This window comes from Schistocerca americana, chromosome 1 (genome assembly GCF_021461395.2).
Source record: "Schistocerca americana isolate TAMUIC-IGC-003095 chromosome 1, iqSchAmer2.1, whole genome shotgun sequence".
Lineage (NCBI taxonomy): Eukaryota > Metazoa > Arthropoda > Insecta > Orthoptera > Acrididae > Schistocerca > Schistocerca americana.
The window spans coordinates 747700804-747718904 of record NC_060119.1 but is presented as its reverse complement, the minus strand read 5'-3'; the positions used below and the strand labels follow the sequence as shown (position 1 = coordinate 747718904).

General features: G+C 39.8%; 1 protein-coding gene across 3 annotated transcripts in view; it reads right to left on the bottom strand.

Moving 5' to 3' along the window:
* Positions 1-18101, bottom strand: part of LOC124611079 (cation-independent mannose-6-phosphate receptor) — a 619359-nt gene that overhangs the window by 367590 nt on the left and 233668 nt on the right. For all 3 annotated transcript variants that reach the window (XM_047140214.1, XM_047140213.1, XM_047140215.1), the window contains exon 14: positions 1183-1298. In XM_047140214.1, coding sequence (XP_046996170.1) covers positions 1183-1298 — 116 coding nt within the window. The remainder of the gene's footprint in view (positions 1-1182; positions 1299-18101) is intronic.

Sequence of the window (18101 nt, the reverse complement as noted above, 5' to 3'; positions counted from 1 at the left end):
ACGACAGCTCTCTGCTTGGAATGCACCTCCTTCACAGATGCCATTTTGAAGGCTACGTAAAGGGCCATTAACAGCAGACCTTCATGAAACTAAAGAGGCCAAAGCGGGAATATTTTACCATGTCTCACAGCAAATTTTGCATTTTTTTTTTCAACCAAAACTGGCTGGGAAAAAAAGTGTGTTGCATTATTTATTGAATGCTCCTCATATTTTTCCCTGTTTTTGCCAAGAAGTCAATTCTGGTGCTAAACTACTTCATTTGAGCAATCTTTTGTCTGTTCTTGGAAATCATTTCACTTACAGAAACACTTGCATTAAACAATTATCGCTCAGAAAATGCCGAGAAATTTCGTCTGTGATCCTTTAAGAAATTTTATTTCTGAGATTTAAGTTTTTGTAGTTTTCACTTTTGTGTCATATTCTATAACAGCACTGAAAATTTTGTAGACATAACAAATTATTAATGCTGGAAGAGTATGGTCTACTTAGCATCCATTGAGACCGGGCAAAGTAGCAAAGACTGATAGAAACATAAACTAAATGCAGGTTAAATGCTAGTTAACTGATCTAAAACCCATCTGACAACATCACTCCTGTTTTTTTGCGTTCAGAAACCGATACAGCACAATGTTTCCCCTGAATCTAAGTGAAATAAAAATAACACTTGCGTTACAAGTATCTGAAAGTGCGTCTCTGGGCAATGGAAAACAAGAAGCAATTATCAAGCTCAGGATAAATCATATAGATATAAAAAACACAACGTGATTGTGAGGTTGGAACTACAGCTGCAAACATTAATAAACCTTTCTCAGACCTAGATGTAAACATTAATAAACCTACTAAAGACACTTCAATACAAAAGAGAATAAAACTTCGTAAATAGTATCTAATGACAGACAGTCAAGATATTTACCACACACACATGGCAATGATAATGACATAAACTGCAAGCGACAGCCAGAATTCTCATCTATTCATGTTATGCTATGATATGTCAAAAAGCTCTTGAAGAATTATGAAGTACTGTAATTGTAAATGCTGAGAACAGTTGTTATCAGTCTTAAGCTTACATAAAAAGTATTGCATATTTAGCTTTTAAAATGGGAACTATAGTAGTTAAGCAATATCCATTCACTGTTATTTAGCAATACAGTGTAACATAAATCATGAGTTTTAATTTACCTGTTCCATTTTCGCAAGGAGATTTTTCTAAGATTCTGCAAACACTAAACTGTAATACATCTCCAGATTCTGATGTAACATTGTAATCTTTGCTCATTAGTGATGTCAAATCAAACCTGAAAACAAGAAATACACATAAAACAAATGCATGAAGTAAAAAATTAAAAAAAAAAGTATAGCATGTAGAAGTATCTCTCATTTTCTATGAGTTGTACAAAATATTGCCCGTAACATACATAGCTGCCCCATGAACCACAGACATTGCCGAAGTAGGGTGGCTTCATCTACACCTACATTTACATCTGTACTTCAGAAGTCATGGCAGAGAGTACCCTGTTATCACTTCTAGTAATTTCCTCTCCTGTTCCACTGGTAAATAGAACAAGGGAAAAACAACTGTCTAAAACCTCTGCAAGAGCTCTAATGTTTCTCATCTTACCTTCATGGTTCTTATACAAAAAGTGCATTGGTGACAGCAGAATCATTCTGCACTCTGCTTCAATCAGAGAAAGCCGCCAGGTGGAATTTTGCACCGATCACAATTTAATCATTGCTAGCACTTGGTTTAAGAATCCTGAAAAAAGGTGCAAGAGAGATCTGGGGACACTGGAAAGTTTCATATTGATTATATATTGGTAAGACAGAGATTCTGGAACCAGATTGCAAAAAGGCAGGAAATCAAAAGGAGCATTGGGCAACAACTGACTGAAACAGTGTAATGGAGTAGAGTAGAAGTTGAATAGGTAGCTTTGAAGCTTGAAATATTGAAGACAGCGGAGGGTCAAATAGTTAAAACTACCAGGCTTAGTAGCAATTCTCTGATATAACAGGCGATACTGAATTTAACTGATTAAAGGAGAAAATATACAAATGCAGCAAATGAAGCAGACAAAAGGGGATACACATGTATAAAATATGAGATTGGCAGAAAGTGCAAAATGGCTAAGCAGGTATTACTGGAGGACAAATGTGAGTCTATAGAAACATGTATAAGTAGGGCAAAAATATATAGATACCACCTACACGAAAACAAAAGAGGCATTTGGAGAAAAGAGGAGCAACTGTATGAATATCAAGGGCTCATATGGAAAATCAGTAAGACGCAAGCGAGGGAAAGATCAAAGGTAGAAGGAGTATATAGAGGGCCCATACAAGGTAGATGAATTTGATGAACTTTAAGGCATGTTACAGAATGGGAAGAGGAAGTAGATGAAGATGCGATGGGAGACAACTGGACAGAGCACTTGAAGGTTTAAATCAAAACAAGGCCCTTGGAGTAGACAAAATATCCTCAGAGCTATATCCATGGATGAACTACCAATGACAAAAAACTATTCCACCCAGTGTGCAAGATGAATGAGACATGCGAAACAGCCTTCGACTTCAAGAAGAATGTAATAATACCATTCCAAGGAATGCAGGAGCTGACAGTTGTGAGTATTACCAAACTATCAATTTAGTAAGTCAAAATGCCAAGATGAATTCTTTACAGGTGAATGGAAAATGTGGCAGAAGTTGACCTTGGCAAATATCAGTTTCGATTCCGGAGATATGTTGAAACACATGGGCAACACTGACCTCCAACTTCTCTTGGAAGATAGGCTAAGAAAAGGCAAACTTACATTTATAGCTTTTGCAGACTTAGAGAAAGTTTTGGACAGTGTTGATTGGAATACGCTCGTTGAAATTCTGAAGGTAGCAGGATAAACTACAGGGAGGGAAGGGCTATTTACAATTAGTATAGAAACCAGATGGCAGTTATGAGTGGAGGGGCAGTGGTTGAGAAGGAAGTGAGACAGGTTTGTAGCTCATCCTCCACGTTATTCAATCTGTACATTGGGCAAGCATTTTAAAGGGAGGAGAAATAAAAACTTCTATGGTTTGCCAATGATACTGTAATTCTATCAGAGACAGCAAAGTAATCTGAAGAGCAATTGAATAGAATGGACAGTGCCGTGAAAGGAGGGTATGAGATGAACACCAACAAAACCAAAACAAGGATCATAGAATGCAGTCCAATTAAATCAGGTGATTCTGAGGGAATTTAATTAGATAATGAGGCACTAAAAGTAGTAGATGGGTTTTGCTACTTGGGCAGTAAAACAATTGTTGACGATGATGATTGGTTGGTGGGGCGCACAACTGCGTGGTCATCATTGCCTGTACAAAGTTCCAAGTTTTTTCTTTCTTTTTTCCCCAATCCAATGTAGCCATTGTCACAAATGATGATGATGATGATGATGATGAGGACAACACAAACACCTAGTCCACAGGCAGAGAAAAATCCCCAACCCGGCTGGGAATCAAACACGGGACCCCGTGTTCCAGAGGCAGCAACACTAGCCACTAGACCACGAGCTGTGGACAAAAATAAATAAATAAAAAATAAATAGAAAACAAAAAAATAAATAGAAAACAAAAAAATTGCTGACACTCAGAGTAGAGAGGATATAAAATGCAGATAGGAATGGCCAGAAAATCATTTCTGAAGAACAGAAATTTGTTAACACTGATTACAGATTTAAATATTACAATGCCTTTTCTGAATGTCTTTTAAGATGTGTTGCCTTGTACAGAAGTAAAACATGGATGATTAGCAGTCCACAGAAAAGGATAATACAAGCTTTTGAAATGTTGTATTACAGAAGAATGCTGAGGATGAAATGTGTAGATCACGTAACCAATCAGGAGGCACTAAAGATAACTTCGGAGTAAAGAAATTTGTGGCATAACGTGAATACAAGAACGGACCAGCTGATAGGCCACATTCTCAGACACCAAGAAATCATCAATTTAGCACTGGAGGGAAGAGTGGTGGGTAAAAATTGCAGAGGGAGACCAAGAGATGAGTACAGTAAGCATGCTCAAGTGGATGTAGGTTGCAGTAGTTATTCAGAGACGATGAGGTTTGCCAAGAATAGAGTAGTGTGGAGAGCTGCATCAAAGCTGTCTTCGGACTGAACTGGAGATCACCAACAACAAAATCTTACACAGAATCTGGGGAACACTTTGCAAGATCTTTGTGTATGCCACCACTCTATGGACAAATGATAGCATGATCTTGTTGCTGAATAAAAGGAAAATCATTTTCAACAATTACTGTAAATGTAATGTGTAACTTGATTTCTCTCAGCAAACTGCCATCACTCACTCAATTTATAGTTTTACAATACCTGCAACTAAACTTAAACTGTTTTACATACTAACAGGTTGTGTAATTAGCTTGGGTATGTTGTTGTTGTAGTCTTCAGTCCAGAGCCTGGTTTGATGCAGCTCTCCATGCTACTCTATCCTGTGCAAGGTTCTTCATCTCTCAGTACCTACTGCAACCTACATCCTTCTGAATCTGTCTAGTATATTCATCTCTTGGTCTCCCTCTACAATTTTTACCCTCCACGCTGCCCTCCAATACTAAATTGGTGATCCCTTGATGCCTCAGAATGTCCCTTCCAAGCGATCCCTTCTTCTAGTCAAGTTGTGCCACAAATTTCTCTTCTCTCCAATTCTATTCAATACCTCTTCATTAGTTATGCGATTTACCCATCTAATCTTCAGCATTCTTCTATAGCATCACATTTTGAAAGCTTCTATTCTCTTCTTGTCCAAACTATTTATCATCCAAGTTTCACTTCCATACATAGCTACACTCCATAAAAATACTTTCAGAAACAACTTCCTGACACTTAAATCTATACTCGATGTTAACAAATTTCTCTTCTTCAGAAACGCTTTCCTTGCCATTGCCAGTCTACATTTTATATCCTCTCTACTTCGACCATCATCAGTTATTTTGCTCCCCAAATAGCAAAACTCCTTTACTACTTTAAGTGTCTCATTTCTTAATCTAATTCCTGCAGCATCACCCAATTTAATTTGACTACATTCCATTATCCTCGTTTTGCTTTTGTTGATGTTCATCTTATATCCTCCTTTCAAGACACTATCTATTCCGTTCAGCTTCTCTTCCAGGTCCTTTGCTGTCTCTGACAGAATTAAAATGTCATCAGCGAACCTCATAGTTTTCATCTCCTCTCCATGGATTTTAATTCCTACTCCGAATTTTTCTTTTGTTTCCTTTACTGCTTGCTCAATATACAGATTGAATAACATCGAGGAGAGGCTACAACCCTGTCTCAATCCCTTCCCAACCACTGCTTCCCTTTCCTGCCCCTCGACTCTGTACAAATTGTAAATAGCCTTTCGCTCCCTGTATTTTACTCCTGCCACCTTCAGAATTTGAAACAGACTATTCCAGTCAACATTATCAAAAGCTTTCTCTAAGTCTATAAATGCTAGAAATGTAGGTTTGCCTTTCCTTAACCTATTTTCTAAGATGAGTCGTAGGGTCAGTATTGCCTCACGTGTTCTCATTTCTACGGAATCCCAACTGATCTTCCCCGAGTTTGGCTTCTACCAGTTTTTCCATTCGTCTGTAAAGAATTCGCGTTAGTATTTTGCAGCCATGGCTTATTAAACTGATAGTTCTGTAATTTTCACATCTGTCTACACCTGCTTTCTTTGGGATTGGAATTATTATATTCTTCTTGAAGTCTGAGGGTATTTCGCCTGTCTCATACATTTTGCTCACCAGATGGTAGAGTTTTGTCAGGACTGGCTCTCCCAACACTGTCAGTAGTTCTAATGGAATGTTGTCTACTCCCGGAGCCTTGTTTCGACTTATGTCTTTTGGTGCTATATCAAACTCTTCGCTCAGTACGATATCTCCCATTTCATCTTCATCTACATCCTCTTCCATTTCTAAAACATTGCCCTTGTATAGACCCTCTATATACTCCTTCCACCTTTCTGCTTTCCCTTCTTTGCTTAGAGCTGGGTTTCCATCTGAGCTCTTGATATTCATGCAAGTGATTCTCTTTTCTCTAAAGGTCTCTTTAATTTTCCTGTAGGCAGTATCTATCTTACCGCTAGTAATATGTGCCTCTACAGCCTTACATTTGTCCTCTAGCCATCCCTGCTTAGCCATTTTGCACTTCCTGTCGATCTCATTTTTGAGACGTTTGCATTCCTTTTTGCCTGCTTCATTTACTGCATTTTTATATTTTCTCCTTTCATCAATTAAATTCAATATCTCTTCTGTTACCCAAGGATTCCTATTAGCCCTCGTCTTTTTACCTAGGTGATCCTCTACTGCCTTCAGTATTTCATCTCTCAAAGCTACCCATTCTTCTACTGTATTTCTTTCCCCCATTCTTGTCAATTGTTCCCTAATGCTCTTCCTGAAACTCTCTACAACCTCTGGTTCTTTCGGTTTATCCAGATCCCATCTCCTCAAATTCCCACCTTTTTGCAGTTTCAGTTTTAATCTACAGTTCATAACTAATAGAGTGTGGTCAGAGTCCACATCTGCCCCTGGAAATATCTTACAATTTAAAACCTGGTTCCTGAATCTCTGTCTTACCATTATATAATTTATCTGAAACCTTCTAGCTTGGGTATACAAAATCAATTTTACACAGAAAGTAAATTTCATGCATCAGATTTTCCAAACTTCCAAGGCTCCAAAGCACTATAATTTTTCTTGAAGTGTGTAATTTTCCCCTATTTGCTGATAAATGAGATAAACTCAAAAGGAACAGTTTCTGACTCATCCGGCAGGTGGTTGTGATGCTCTTAATTAAAACAAGAGTGGAAGAAACAAATAGTACTTGACAACATTCTGAAACTTTCATTAAACTATTTCACATACATGCACGCACAGAGGTGCATGTGGTTACACTGTCTCATCTGACTATTTTGTGTCAGGCAGCATGGTAGTTCATCCAGTCAAGCTGTAGTGTTGATGCAAGGTAGTCATGCAGGACAATGTAACTGTACAGGTGTATGCATACTTTATAGCTGTGTAGATAGATTTGTTTGAAAGATGAATATTTTCTCGGTCTTGTTTACTGCTAAATGCCTGTTGATGACTCAGAACTTTAAGTACTAACCAAGATGTTACTTTTCCTCTTCAAACTATTTATATTCCACCAATAACCTTTCATTAGACATGTACACCTAATCCTCATACACTGTGTTCACATAATTCATATTACTTTCCAAAAGAAATCTTGTGTGTTTTTATTTTTAGTATAAGACGAATTAACAAACAGTTTGGTTTCCACAACATTCTGCTCCAGTTTATATATTTCTGGACTAGATTATGTGAAACTGGTGCTTCCTCATTTCTCCGCCAGCCCAGAACCATTGTGTTACCATTATAACAATAATATAATTTTATACACACAGCTGCAGTATCTCAAGTCACACATAACAGATTTGGACTGCCTGGTTGAACCTATAATGATGCACAACATACAGAGGGCACCATGCACACAAAGATGACACCACTGCCCTGCCTGGTGCATCACCCAGCCACAATGGACCCTTCCCACTTGTTTACCTCCCAGTCACATAATGTCTGAATACATTTACTTTTATCTGAATGTTCTTATGGTTGTGTATACAACGAACTTCCATTGGTTACTCAACACGCTATATTTCATATACTATACTTCACTGTTCAATGGCATTCATTAATGCCAATTACTGTGTGTATTCTTGTTACTGGATCACATTGGTGTAATAAGTTCATGGTCAGACTGAGGACTTTTTCAAAAGACCCAACACACCCAAACAGTGACACACACGTTCCAATATCCTACTCAAAAGTTTTTATGGAAACTGGTCAATGGTTCTTTTTCTCCGTGAAAAACGAACTTAGTGCATGAGTAGTAGTAGTGGCTGTTAGCCATAGATTCACAGCAGCTTATTAAGTATCTAATCTTTCACGCTGTACAGTTACATGAATTTCACTCACTCAAATACTCACTCACCATTGCACAGCCCAAACCACTAAGGATCGAAACTTGAAGCTTGCAGAGAGTTTTGACCCTATACTGTAGGCCCCTAAGGGGGTGTAATAGGTAATCATAGGTTTTCTGAAAAATGTTGCTACTAAAGATATTTTGAAGTTAGACCTTCGAAAATTGGCATGAATTTTCTTGGTAAAAAATAAAGAAATACATGTTTCAACATATCAGGAAATTCAACCCCTAAGGGGGTGAATAGGGGATGAAATGTTTTATGAAAATATTGCACTATGGAAGCATTTTTTGTTTCTGGAAATTCAACCACTATGAAGGTGAAATACAGAATGAAAGTTTTTATGGAAATATTTCATTAAGCATGTATTTTTTTGCTAAATCTATAAAAATCTGTATGTCATGCCACAATCAGTGTTGACAAAGGCAAAAATCGTTGACATTCTCGATTCATGGGATGCATGACCTGTCTATACACTTGGTGGTTATAATTAAACTTTCCCTACTTAACTTTTTTTAAATTTTTTATTTACACGTCAATTTCTGTAGGACCAAATTGAGGAACAAATCTCCACGGTCATGGAACGTCTCTGTACATGAAATTACAGCATAAAAGTAAGAACAGATGAAAATAAAATGTTTATGAACCCAAAAAAGTCAAGCCGTAAGTTTAAGTAAACCCATCAACAATACAACAAGAATCAGCTTAATTTTTCAAAGAACTCCTCAACAGAACAGAAGGAGTGACCCATGAGGAAACTCTTCAGCTTCTATTTGAAAGTGCGTTGATTACTGCTAAGATTTTTGAATTCTTGTGGTAGGTTATTGAAAATGGATGCAGCAGTATACTGCACACCTTTCTGCAACCTAAGTCTGATCCAAATGCAGGTTTGATGCACCACTTATTGCCAAACCATCCATTTCTGAGGCAAAAATATCCTTTCAGAATGGGAAGAGTTACCCCAAAATATAATACCATTTGACATAAGCGAATGAAAATAAGCAAAGTAGACTAATTTTTGTGTCGAACGATCACTTACTTCAGGTACCGTTCGAATAGTAAAAACAGCAGCATTAAGTCTTTGAACAAGATCCTGAACGTGGGCTCTCCATGACAGTTTACTATCTATCCGAACACGTAGATATTTGAACTGTGCAGTTTCACTAATCATATGCCCACTCTGTGAAATTAAAACGTCAGGTTTTGTTGAAGTGCGTGTTAGAAACTGTAAAAACTGAGCATTACTGTGATTTAGTGTTACTATATTTTCTACAAGCCATGAACTTAGATCATGAACTGCACTATTTGAAATGGAGCCAATGTTGCGCACTATAGCCTTTACTATCAAGCTAGTGTCATCAGCAAACAGAAATATTTTAGAGTTACCCGTAATACTAGAGGACATATCATTTATATAAATAAGGAACAGGAGTGGCCCCAACACTGATCCCTGGGGCACCCCCAACTTGACTGTACCCCACTCAAACCCCACATAACAGCCATTCTCAACACAATCTTTTGGTGTCTGTTGCTAAAGTAAGAGGTGAACCAATTGTGACCTACTCCTGTACTCCATAATGATCCAACTTCTGGAGCAATATTTTGTGATCAACACAATCAAACGCCTTCGTTAAATCAAAAAATAAGCATAGTGTTCAAAACCTTTCGTTCTAATTACCATACAAGGACCAAACTTGGTAGCATCAATGTCAAGGACACGGGTAAGAGAAATAATGCACAATCAGTTCAACTGAAAAGCTTTTAATATGCTGTTACGAAACATCATACCATTACAGATTGTCTGTCTGCCCCTGGTAGCTGAGTGGTCAGCCCGACGGAATGTCATACCTAATGGCCCGGGTTTGATTCTCGGCTGGGTCGCAGATTTTCTCCACTCAGGGACTGGGTGTTGTGTTGTACTTATCACCATCATTTCATCCTCATCGACACGCAAGTCGCCGAAGTAGCGTCAACTTGAAAGACTTGTAACAGGTGAATGGTCTACCCAATGGGAGGACCTAGCCACACGGCATTTACATTTATTTATTAGAGATTGGTTTCATTACTGCTACAAAAGGGACTCAATATGGTGCCCATCAGTGTCCAGAAGAGTCTGAAAGCACAGGATTGCATTCTGCACAGCAGAACGAAGCATACCCATAGTTATGTTGGCTACCTGTGCTTCAGATCAGCATGTGTGTGAATGTTCCCCTGGTAAATCCTGTCCACAACCAGAAATCACAGGAAGTGAGATCAGCTATTTCGGAGAAGCAGGTGAACTTCACAAGCGACATGTGGTGGGGCCCATCTTGCATGAAAACTGTTGAGTTCAATGCTTCTCTCTCGTATAGGGCAGGTATGACATGCTGTTGAAGCATACTGCAGTAACGCTGGCCAGTCACACTGCACATTTTGGGCCTTGAGCAAAAGGAATGGGCCACACCATACTGGGACACATTCACCATACACAGGAACTTCATGCACAGTGACTGGAAGTGAAGGTCCCCACACTCTGCAATTCTGTGTGTTCACCTCACCCGTCAGAGAAAAGTGAGCTTCGTCTGTCCATAGTATGGTCCAGGGCCAGCCCTAGTCAACTTCAATCCTTGCAAGAAAGTGGAGAACGAAATCAACACATTGTTGTGTGTCCTGTGGTGCAAGCTGCTGTACGATATGGACCTGTACGGATACCATTTGAGAATGGTTCGAAGCATTTTCCATACAGTGGACCAAGACACGTGCACTGCCTGACAAGCGGCAATTGCGTGCAGCATGGTCTGCCATAGCAACAGCGATTTCATCAGCCACCTGTGGTGCAAACGGTCGTTGTCCTCTTCCCGGGGCAACACCCGGCTTCTTCATCATGCTCTGCACAGCAGGTGGAGAGAGATGACCCTCATGTAATGCTTTCAGCCAGTGACATTCTCGAAGTGCAGTTGCAGTATTAATGTTGTTTTGATAATAGAGCTTCACCAATAATGCTCTGCTCCTTTTGACCAAGTTCATGTGCACCATGGCTGGTCAAGTGTGAGACTATGAATCATCATGACTGATCACAGCACCTGGCAGCCATAGGCTCAGACGATTCTGCGCAGATCTGGGGTGCAAATTTCTTGACCTCCGCTATCGGGTGGAGAAATGTAGAGTCCCCCTGAATAGGTCAGGCGTGCACTACATGCCGGAAGCGGCTACAAGGGTAGCGGAGTACGTGTGGAGTGCAAATGGGGGTTTTTTAGGTTAGAGAATTCCCTCCTTAGGCCCGACAAGACGCCTCCTGAGACACGGCAAGGTAGGAGTAGGTAAAATGTAACAGGGAATAACAATATTAAAGTGCTAATAGTAAACTGCAGGAGCGTCTTTAGAAAGGTCTCAGAACTGCTCTCATTAATAAGCAGTCACAACGCCCATATAGTACTAGGGACAGAAAGTTGGCTGAAACCAGACGTAAACAGTAATGAAATCATAAACTCAGATTGGAATGTATACCACAGAGACAGGCTGGACAGTGAAGGGGGAGGCATGTTTATAGCGATAAGAAGTGCAACAGTATCGAAGGAAATTGACGGAGATGCTAAATGTGAAATAATTTAGATGAAGGTCATGGTTAAAACAGGCTCAGACATGGTAATTGGATGTCTCTATAGGCCCCCTGGCTCAGCAGCTGTTGTGGCTGAGCACCTGAAGAATAATTTGGAAAATATGTCGAGTAGATTTCCCCACCATGTTATAGTTCTGGGTGGAGATTTTAATTTGCCGGATATAGACTGGGAGACTCAAACGTTCACAAAGGGGTGGCAGGGACAAAGAATCCAGTGAAATTTTTTAAAGCGCTTTATCTGAAAACTACCGTGAGCAGTTAAACAGAGAACTGACTCGTGGCGATAACATATTAGACCTCCTGCTGACAAACAGACCCGAACTATTTGAAACAGTTAACACAGAACAGGGAATCTGCGATCATAAAGCGGTTACAGCATCGATGATTTCAGCAGTAAATATAAATATTAAAAAAGGTAGGAAGATTTTTCAGTTTAGCAAAGGTGACAAAAAGCGGAGTACCTTACGGCTCAACACAAAAGTATTGTCTCAAGTACAGATAGTGTTGAGGATCAGCGGACAAAGTTCAAAACCATCGTACAATATGTGTTAGATGAGTATGTGCCAAGCAAGATCGTAAGAGATGGAAAAGAGCCACGTGGTACAACAACCGAGTTAGAAAACTGCTGCGGAAGCAAAGGGAACTTCACAGCAAGCATAAACATAGCCAAAGCCTTGCAGACAAACAAAAATTACGTGAAGCGAAATGCAGTGTGAGGAGGGCTATGCGAGAGGCGTTCAATGAATTCGAAAGTAAAGTTCTATGTACTGACTTGGCAGAAAATCCTAAGAAATTTTGGTCTTATGTCAAAGCGGTAGGTGGATCAAAACAAAATGTCCAGACACACTGGTACCAAAATGGTACTGAAACAGAGGATGACAGACTAAAGGCCAAAATACTAAATGTCTTTTTCCAAAGCTGTTTCACAGAGGAAGACTGCACTGTAGTTCCTTCTCTAGATTGTTGTACAGATGACAAAATGGTAGATATCGAAATAGGCGACAGAGGGATAAAGAAACAATTAAAATCGCTCAAAAGAGGAAAGGCCGCTGGACCTGATGGGATACCAGTTCGATTTTACACAGAGTACGTGAAGGAACTTGCCCCCCTTCTTGCAGCGGTGTACTATAGGTCTCCAGAAGAGCGTAGCGTTCCAAAGGATTGGAAAAGGGCACAGGTCATCCCCGTTTTCAAGAAGGGACGTCGAACAGATGTGCAGAACTATAGACCTATAACTCTAACGTTGATCAGTTGTAGAATTTTGCAACATGTATTATGTTCGAGAATAATGACTTTTCTGGAGACTAGAAATCTACTCTGTAGGAATCAGCATGGGTTTCGAAAAAGATGGCCGTGTGAAACCCAGCTCACGCTATTCGTCCACGAGACTCAGAGAGCCATAGACACGGGTTCACAGGTAGATGCCGTGTTTCTTGACTTCTGCAAGGCGTTCGATACACTTCCCCACAGTCATTTAATGAACAAAGAGCATATGGACTATCAGACCAATTGTATGATTGGATTGAAGAGTACCTAGATAACAGAGCGCAGCATGTCATTCTCAATGGAGAGAAGTCATCCGAAGTAAAAGTGATTTCAGGTGTGCTGCAGGGGAGTGTCATAGGACCGTTGCTATTCACAATATACATAAATGACCTTGTGGATGACTTCGGAAGTTCACTGAGGCTTTTTGCAGATGATGCTATGGTGTATTGAGAGGTTGTAACAATGGAAAATTGTACTGATATGCAGGAGGATCTGCAACGAATTGATGCATGGTGCACGGAATGGCAATTGAATCTCAATGTAGACAAGTGTAATGTGCTGCGAATACACAGAAAGTAAGATCCCTTATCATTTAGCTACAATATAGCAGGTCAGCAACTGGAAGCAGTTAATTCCATAAATTATCTGGGAGTACGCATAAGGAGTGATTTAAAATGGAATGATCATATAAAGTTGATCGTCGGTAAAGCAGATGCCAGACTGAGATTCATTGGAAGAATCCTAAGGAAATGCAATCCGAAAACAAAGGAAGTAGGTTACAGTACACTTGCTCGCCCACTGCTTGAATATTGCTCACCAGTGTGGGATCGGTACCAGATAGGTTTGATAGAAGAGATAGAGAAGATCCAACGGAGAGCAGCCCGCTTTGTTACAGGATCATTTAGTAATCGCGAAAGCGTTACGGAGATGATAGATAAACTCCAGTGGAAGACTCTGCAGGAGAGACGCTCAGTAGCTCGTTACGGGCTTTTGTTAAAGTTTCGAGAACATACCTTCACCGAAGAGTCAAGCAATATATTGCTCCCTCCTACCTATATCTCGCAAAGAGACCATGAGGATAAAATCAGAGAGATTAGAGCCCACACAGAAGCATACCGACAATCCTTCTTTCCATGAACAATACGAGACTGGAATAGAAGGGAGAACCGATAGAGGTACTCAGGGTACCCTCCACCACAGACCGCCAGGTGGCTTGCGGAGTATGGATGTAGATGTAGATGTAGATGTAGATGTAGAACTGGACAGTGGCGTTGTGGCACATGCAAATCGTGCGTGACATACTCTGGACATTAATGCTACAAAGTTTGGTACTTGTATGGTAATTAGTTTCCATTTTATAATGTATTAAATAGGGAAAGTTTAATTATAATGACCTGGTAGATAATTCAGTTTGTAACATACCCACAATGTGTGAGTTCTACGTACACCTGGACAATTTCTTTCTAATACTAACATTAACGTCTGACACAGTGTATAGGAGGCTACAGCTTGTGAAACGAATGTATTAACAACATCTTCTTCTTATATTCATGTAGTCCACTCTCTGCACACATACTACAGTAAAACTGAAACATGTACGACACATATGAAGTCTGTTCAAAAGATTCTGCAACTTTGCCCATATATTTTTTCTATGTTTACCTATTACTTACTGAGCATGGTCTGCTTCAAAAGACTTTCCTCCACAAGTGATACAAACCTCCCAGTGCCGTTTCCACTTTCAAAAGCAGTCTTGGTATGCCTCCTGCTGGATCACGCGAAGGGTTGTCAGATAATTTTCTTTTATCTCATCTATCGTTGCAGATCTTTGTCCTTTCAACAGGGTTTTCGACCTGGGAAATAAAAAACGTCCCCAAGGGCCGGGTCTGGAGTGTACGGAGGATGAGGCAGCACAGCGATTTTATTTTTTGTGCAACTGTCCCGAACCAACAGGGATGAACGTGTGAATATATTACCATGGTGCAAGAGCTATTAACTTTCTCGCCACATTTCTGGCCATTTCCTCCTCACATTTTCTCGCAGGCACCACAACACATCTCAATAGTACCATCGACTATCAGTTTGCCCCTGAGGCACAAATTCATAAGGAACCAATCCTTCAAAGTCAAAGAAAACTATCAGCATGACTTTGACTTTTGACCTGACCTGACGTGCTTCTTTTTGTCTTGGAGAACCTTTCCTGATCCATTGTGAAGATTGAACATTGGTCTCAACGTCATAGCCGTAGACCCATATTTCGTAACCAGTTACAATTCTCTGAAGGAACATCTAGTTCACATTTGCGCAATCCAAAAGCTCCTCACACATTGTGACATGGAGATCTTTCTGGTCTTGAATCATGAGCCGTGGGACGAACTTGGCAGCAACACGATGCATTCCAAGATGCTGTGTCAGGATTTCATGACATGATCCAACTGGAATGTTACATTCTTCTGCAATTTCTCTGACAGTCACTCTTTGATTGAATTTCGCTGACCTTCCTGACACGAGCATTGTCAGTAGACATCGAAGGGTGCCCTGAACAGGCTCACCTTTAACTTCCCTCAGGCCATTTTTAAACCGTTTGAACTATTCGTAACATCAAGTACGGCTAAACGACTCATCACTATAGGCTTCCTGCATCATCTAGTGTCCTCTGTAAAGATTTTCTTCAGTTTCATGCAAAACTTAAAGCAGATGTGTTGTTCCATCTACATCTACATTTATACTCCGCAAGTCACCCAACGGTGTGTGGCGGAGGGCACTTTATGTGCCACTGTCATTACCTCCCTTTCCTGTTCCAGTCACTTATGGTTCGCGGGAAGAACTACTGCCGGAACGCCTCCGTGGGCGCTCGAATCTCTCTAATTTTACATTCGTGATCTCCTTGGGAGGTATAAGTAGAGGGAAGCAATATATTTGATACCTCATCCAGAAACGCACCCTCTCGAAACCTGGAAAGCAAGCTACACCGCGATGCAGAGTGCCTCTCCTGCAGAGCCTGCCACTTGAGTTTGCTAAACATCTCCGTAAAGCTATCACACTTACCAAATAACCCTGTGATGAAACGCACCACTCTTCTTTGGAGTTCCTCTATCTCCTCTGTCAACCCGACCTGGTACGGATCCCACACTGATGAGCAATACTCAAGTATAGGTCGAAAGAGTGTTTTGTAAGCCAGCTCCTTTGTAGATGGACTACATTTTCTAAGGACTCTCCCAATGAATCTCAACCTGGCACCTGCCTTACCAACAATTAATTTTATAGGATCATTCCACTTCAAATCGTTCTGTACGCATACTCCCAGATATTTTACAGATATAACTGCTACCAGTGTTTGTTCCGCTATCATATAATCATACAATAAAGGATCCTTCTTTCTATGTATTCACAATACATTACATCTGTCTATGTTAAGGGTCAGTTGCCACTCCCTGCCCTAAGTGCCTATCTGCTGCAGATCTTCCTGCATTTCACTGCAATTTTCTAATGCTGCAACTTCTCTGTATACTACAGCATCATCCGCAAAATGCCGCATGGAACTTCTGACACTATCTACTAGGTCATTTATATTTATTGTGAAAAGCAATGGTCCCATAACACTCCCCCGTGGCACGCCAGATGTTACTTTAACGTCTGTAGACATCTCTTCATTGAGAACAATATGCTGTGTTCTGTTTGCTAAAAACTCTTCAATCCAGCTACACACCTGGTTCCTCTAACTATGCCATCTTGAAATTCGCAAACTGTGTGACCCAACATTCTACTCAACACAGTGCTGAACAATAACTAACAGACATACAACACTGAAACTTCCAGCAGTTAAACATTAAACACAGGCTTGTTCAGGGATACCAACAGAATTTCATTCAAACACACCATTGGTGCAAAATTATGAAAGTTCTGGAACTTTTTCAACAGACCTTGTAATCTTAAATAACGAATGAAAATGCTTTCTCCAAGTTGTGGGTAATTCACACAATGGACCAAAAATTGCTTCATTATTTATTTCACAACAGATAATTGAACTAACTGACAGCACAACTCAACAGTAACTATGTAATGGTTAGTAATCTACTGTAGGTCCTGTAACAGTAGTAACAGTAATAGTAGTAGTAGTAGTAGTAGTAGTAGCAGCAGCAGCAGCAGCAGCAACAGTATTCAGACAGAAAGCATTTGGCTCCAATGTATACCAGTTTGGAAGTAAGGAGACCAGCAATTAAATGATTACAAACAGTAAGTATAATGCAATGCACACATATTAACTTCAATGATTTAAATGGGTGCATATTGTGTGGATGAAGCAAGTGTCACTGGGGAGGGGAGTGGTGCAGAGTAAACGTTTTGTAACAAGTGCCTACCTTCATGTGGATAGTTAGTTTTCTTTACTGAGTAGGAGTTGTAAGACAGTCCTCCAAATGTACTGAGAATAGGTTCATCATTGTATAAGAAATGATTATTAGAGGTAAGCAGTACCAATAGTGTCACTGAGTCATTAGCTCATGGTTTAATAAAACACTTGCAGAAACATATCGTTTAGTTTTCATTACTTTAAAAATAAAAGTATTCACAGAAAGTTCTTTTTCATCCTAATGTTTAGTTTTTAATGTTGATAACGGTGGGGGGAAGAGGTACCAGCTAGAAACAGGGGAGGGGGGGTGCATTAGCTAATATCTGATTGCACTCAGCAGTAATGGTCTGAGAAAGGTTGGGAACCTCTGATTTAAAATAAAATGTTCACTTAACATTACAGCTTGTCACTTCGTTTGGAAGTTAAAAACTTTATTAATGCATAAAGTTTAATAATTATATCAAAATCACCAGATGAAGTCCAGTGGAACATGACTATTACTATGAACTTCTCTTCAGTTCTACTTCTACAGCACAAGCATCAAAATGCTAATCACTGCAAAAATTGGAGGGTGTCAATGTGATTATATTTGTATGATTTCTAATTTAGATGGTAACCCTGGCCTCAACTTTACTTCTCAGAGTGGTTTGTGGCCACTGAAAGCCTACAAATTGAACTTGAAGTTATTTCTCAACAAAGGCAAAGCAAACAAAACAAAACTATGCTTAATAACTAGGCAAACACAACGCATCCAGGCAGCCATATTGTCACATATCACTTACAGTTCATTCAGCTACAAGTGAATTCCAAGCCATCAGCAATCTATCGAAAAATGTTCAAATGTGTGTGAAATCTTATGGGACTTAACTGCTAAGCTCATCA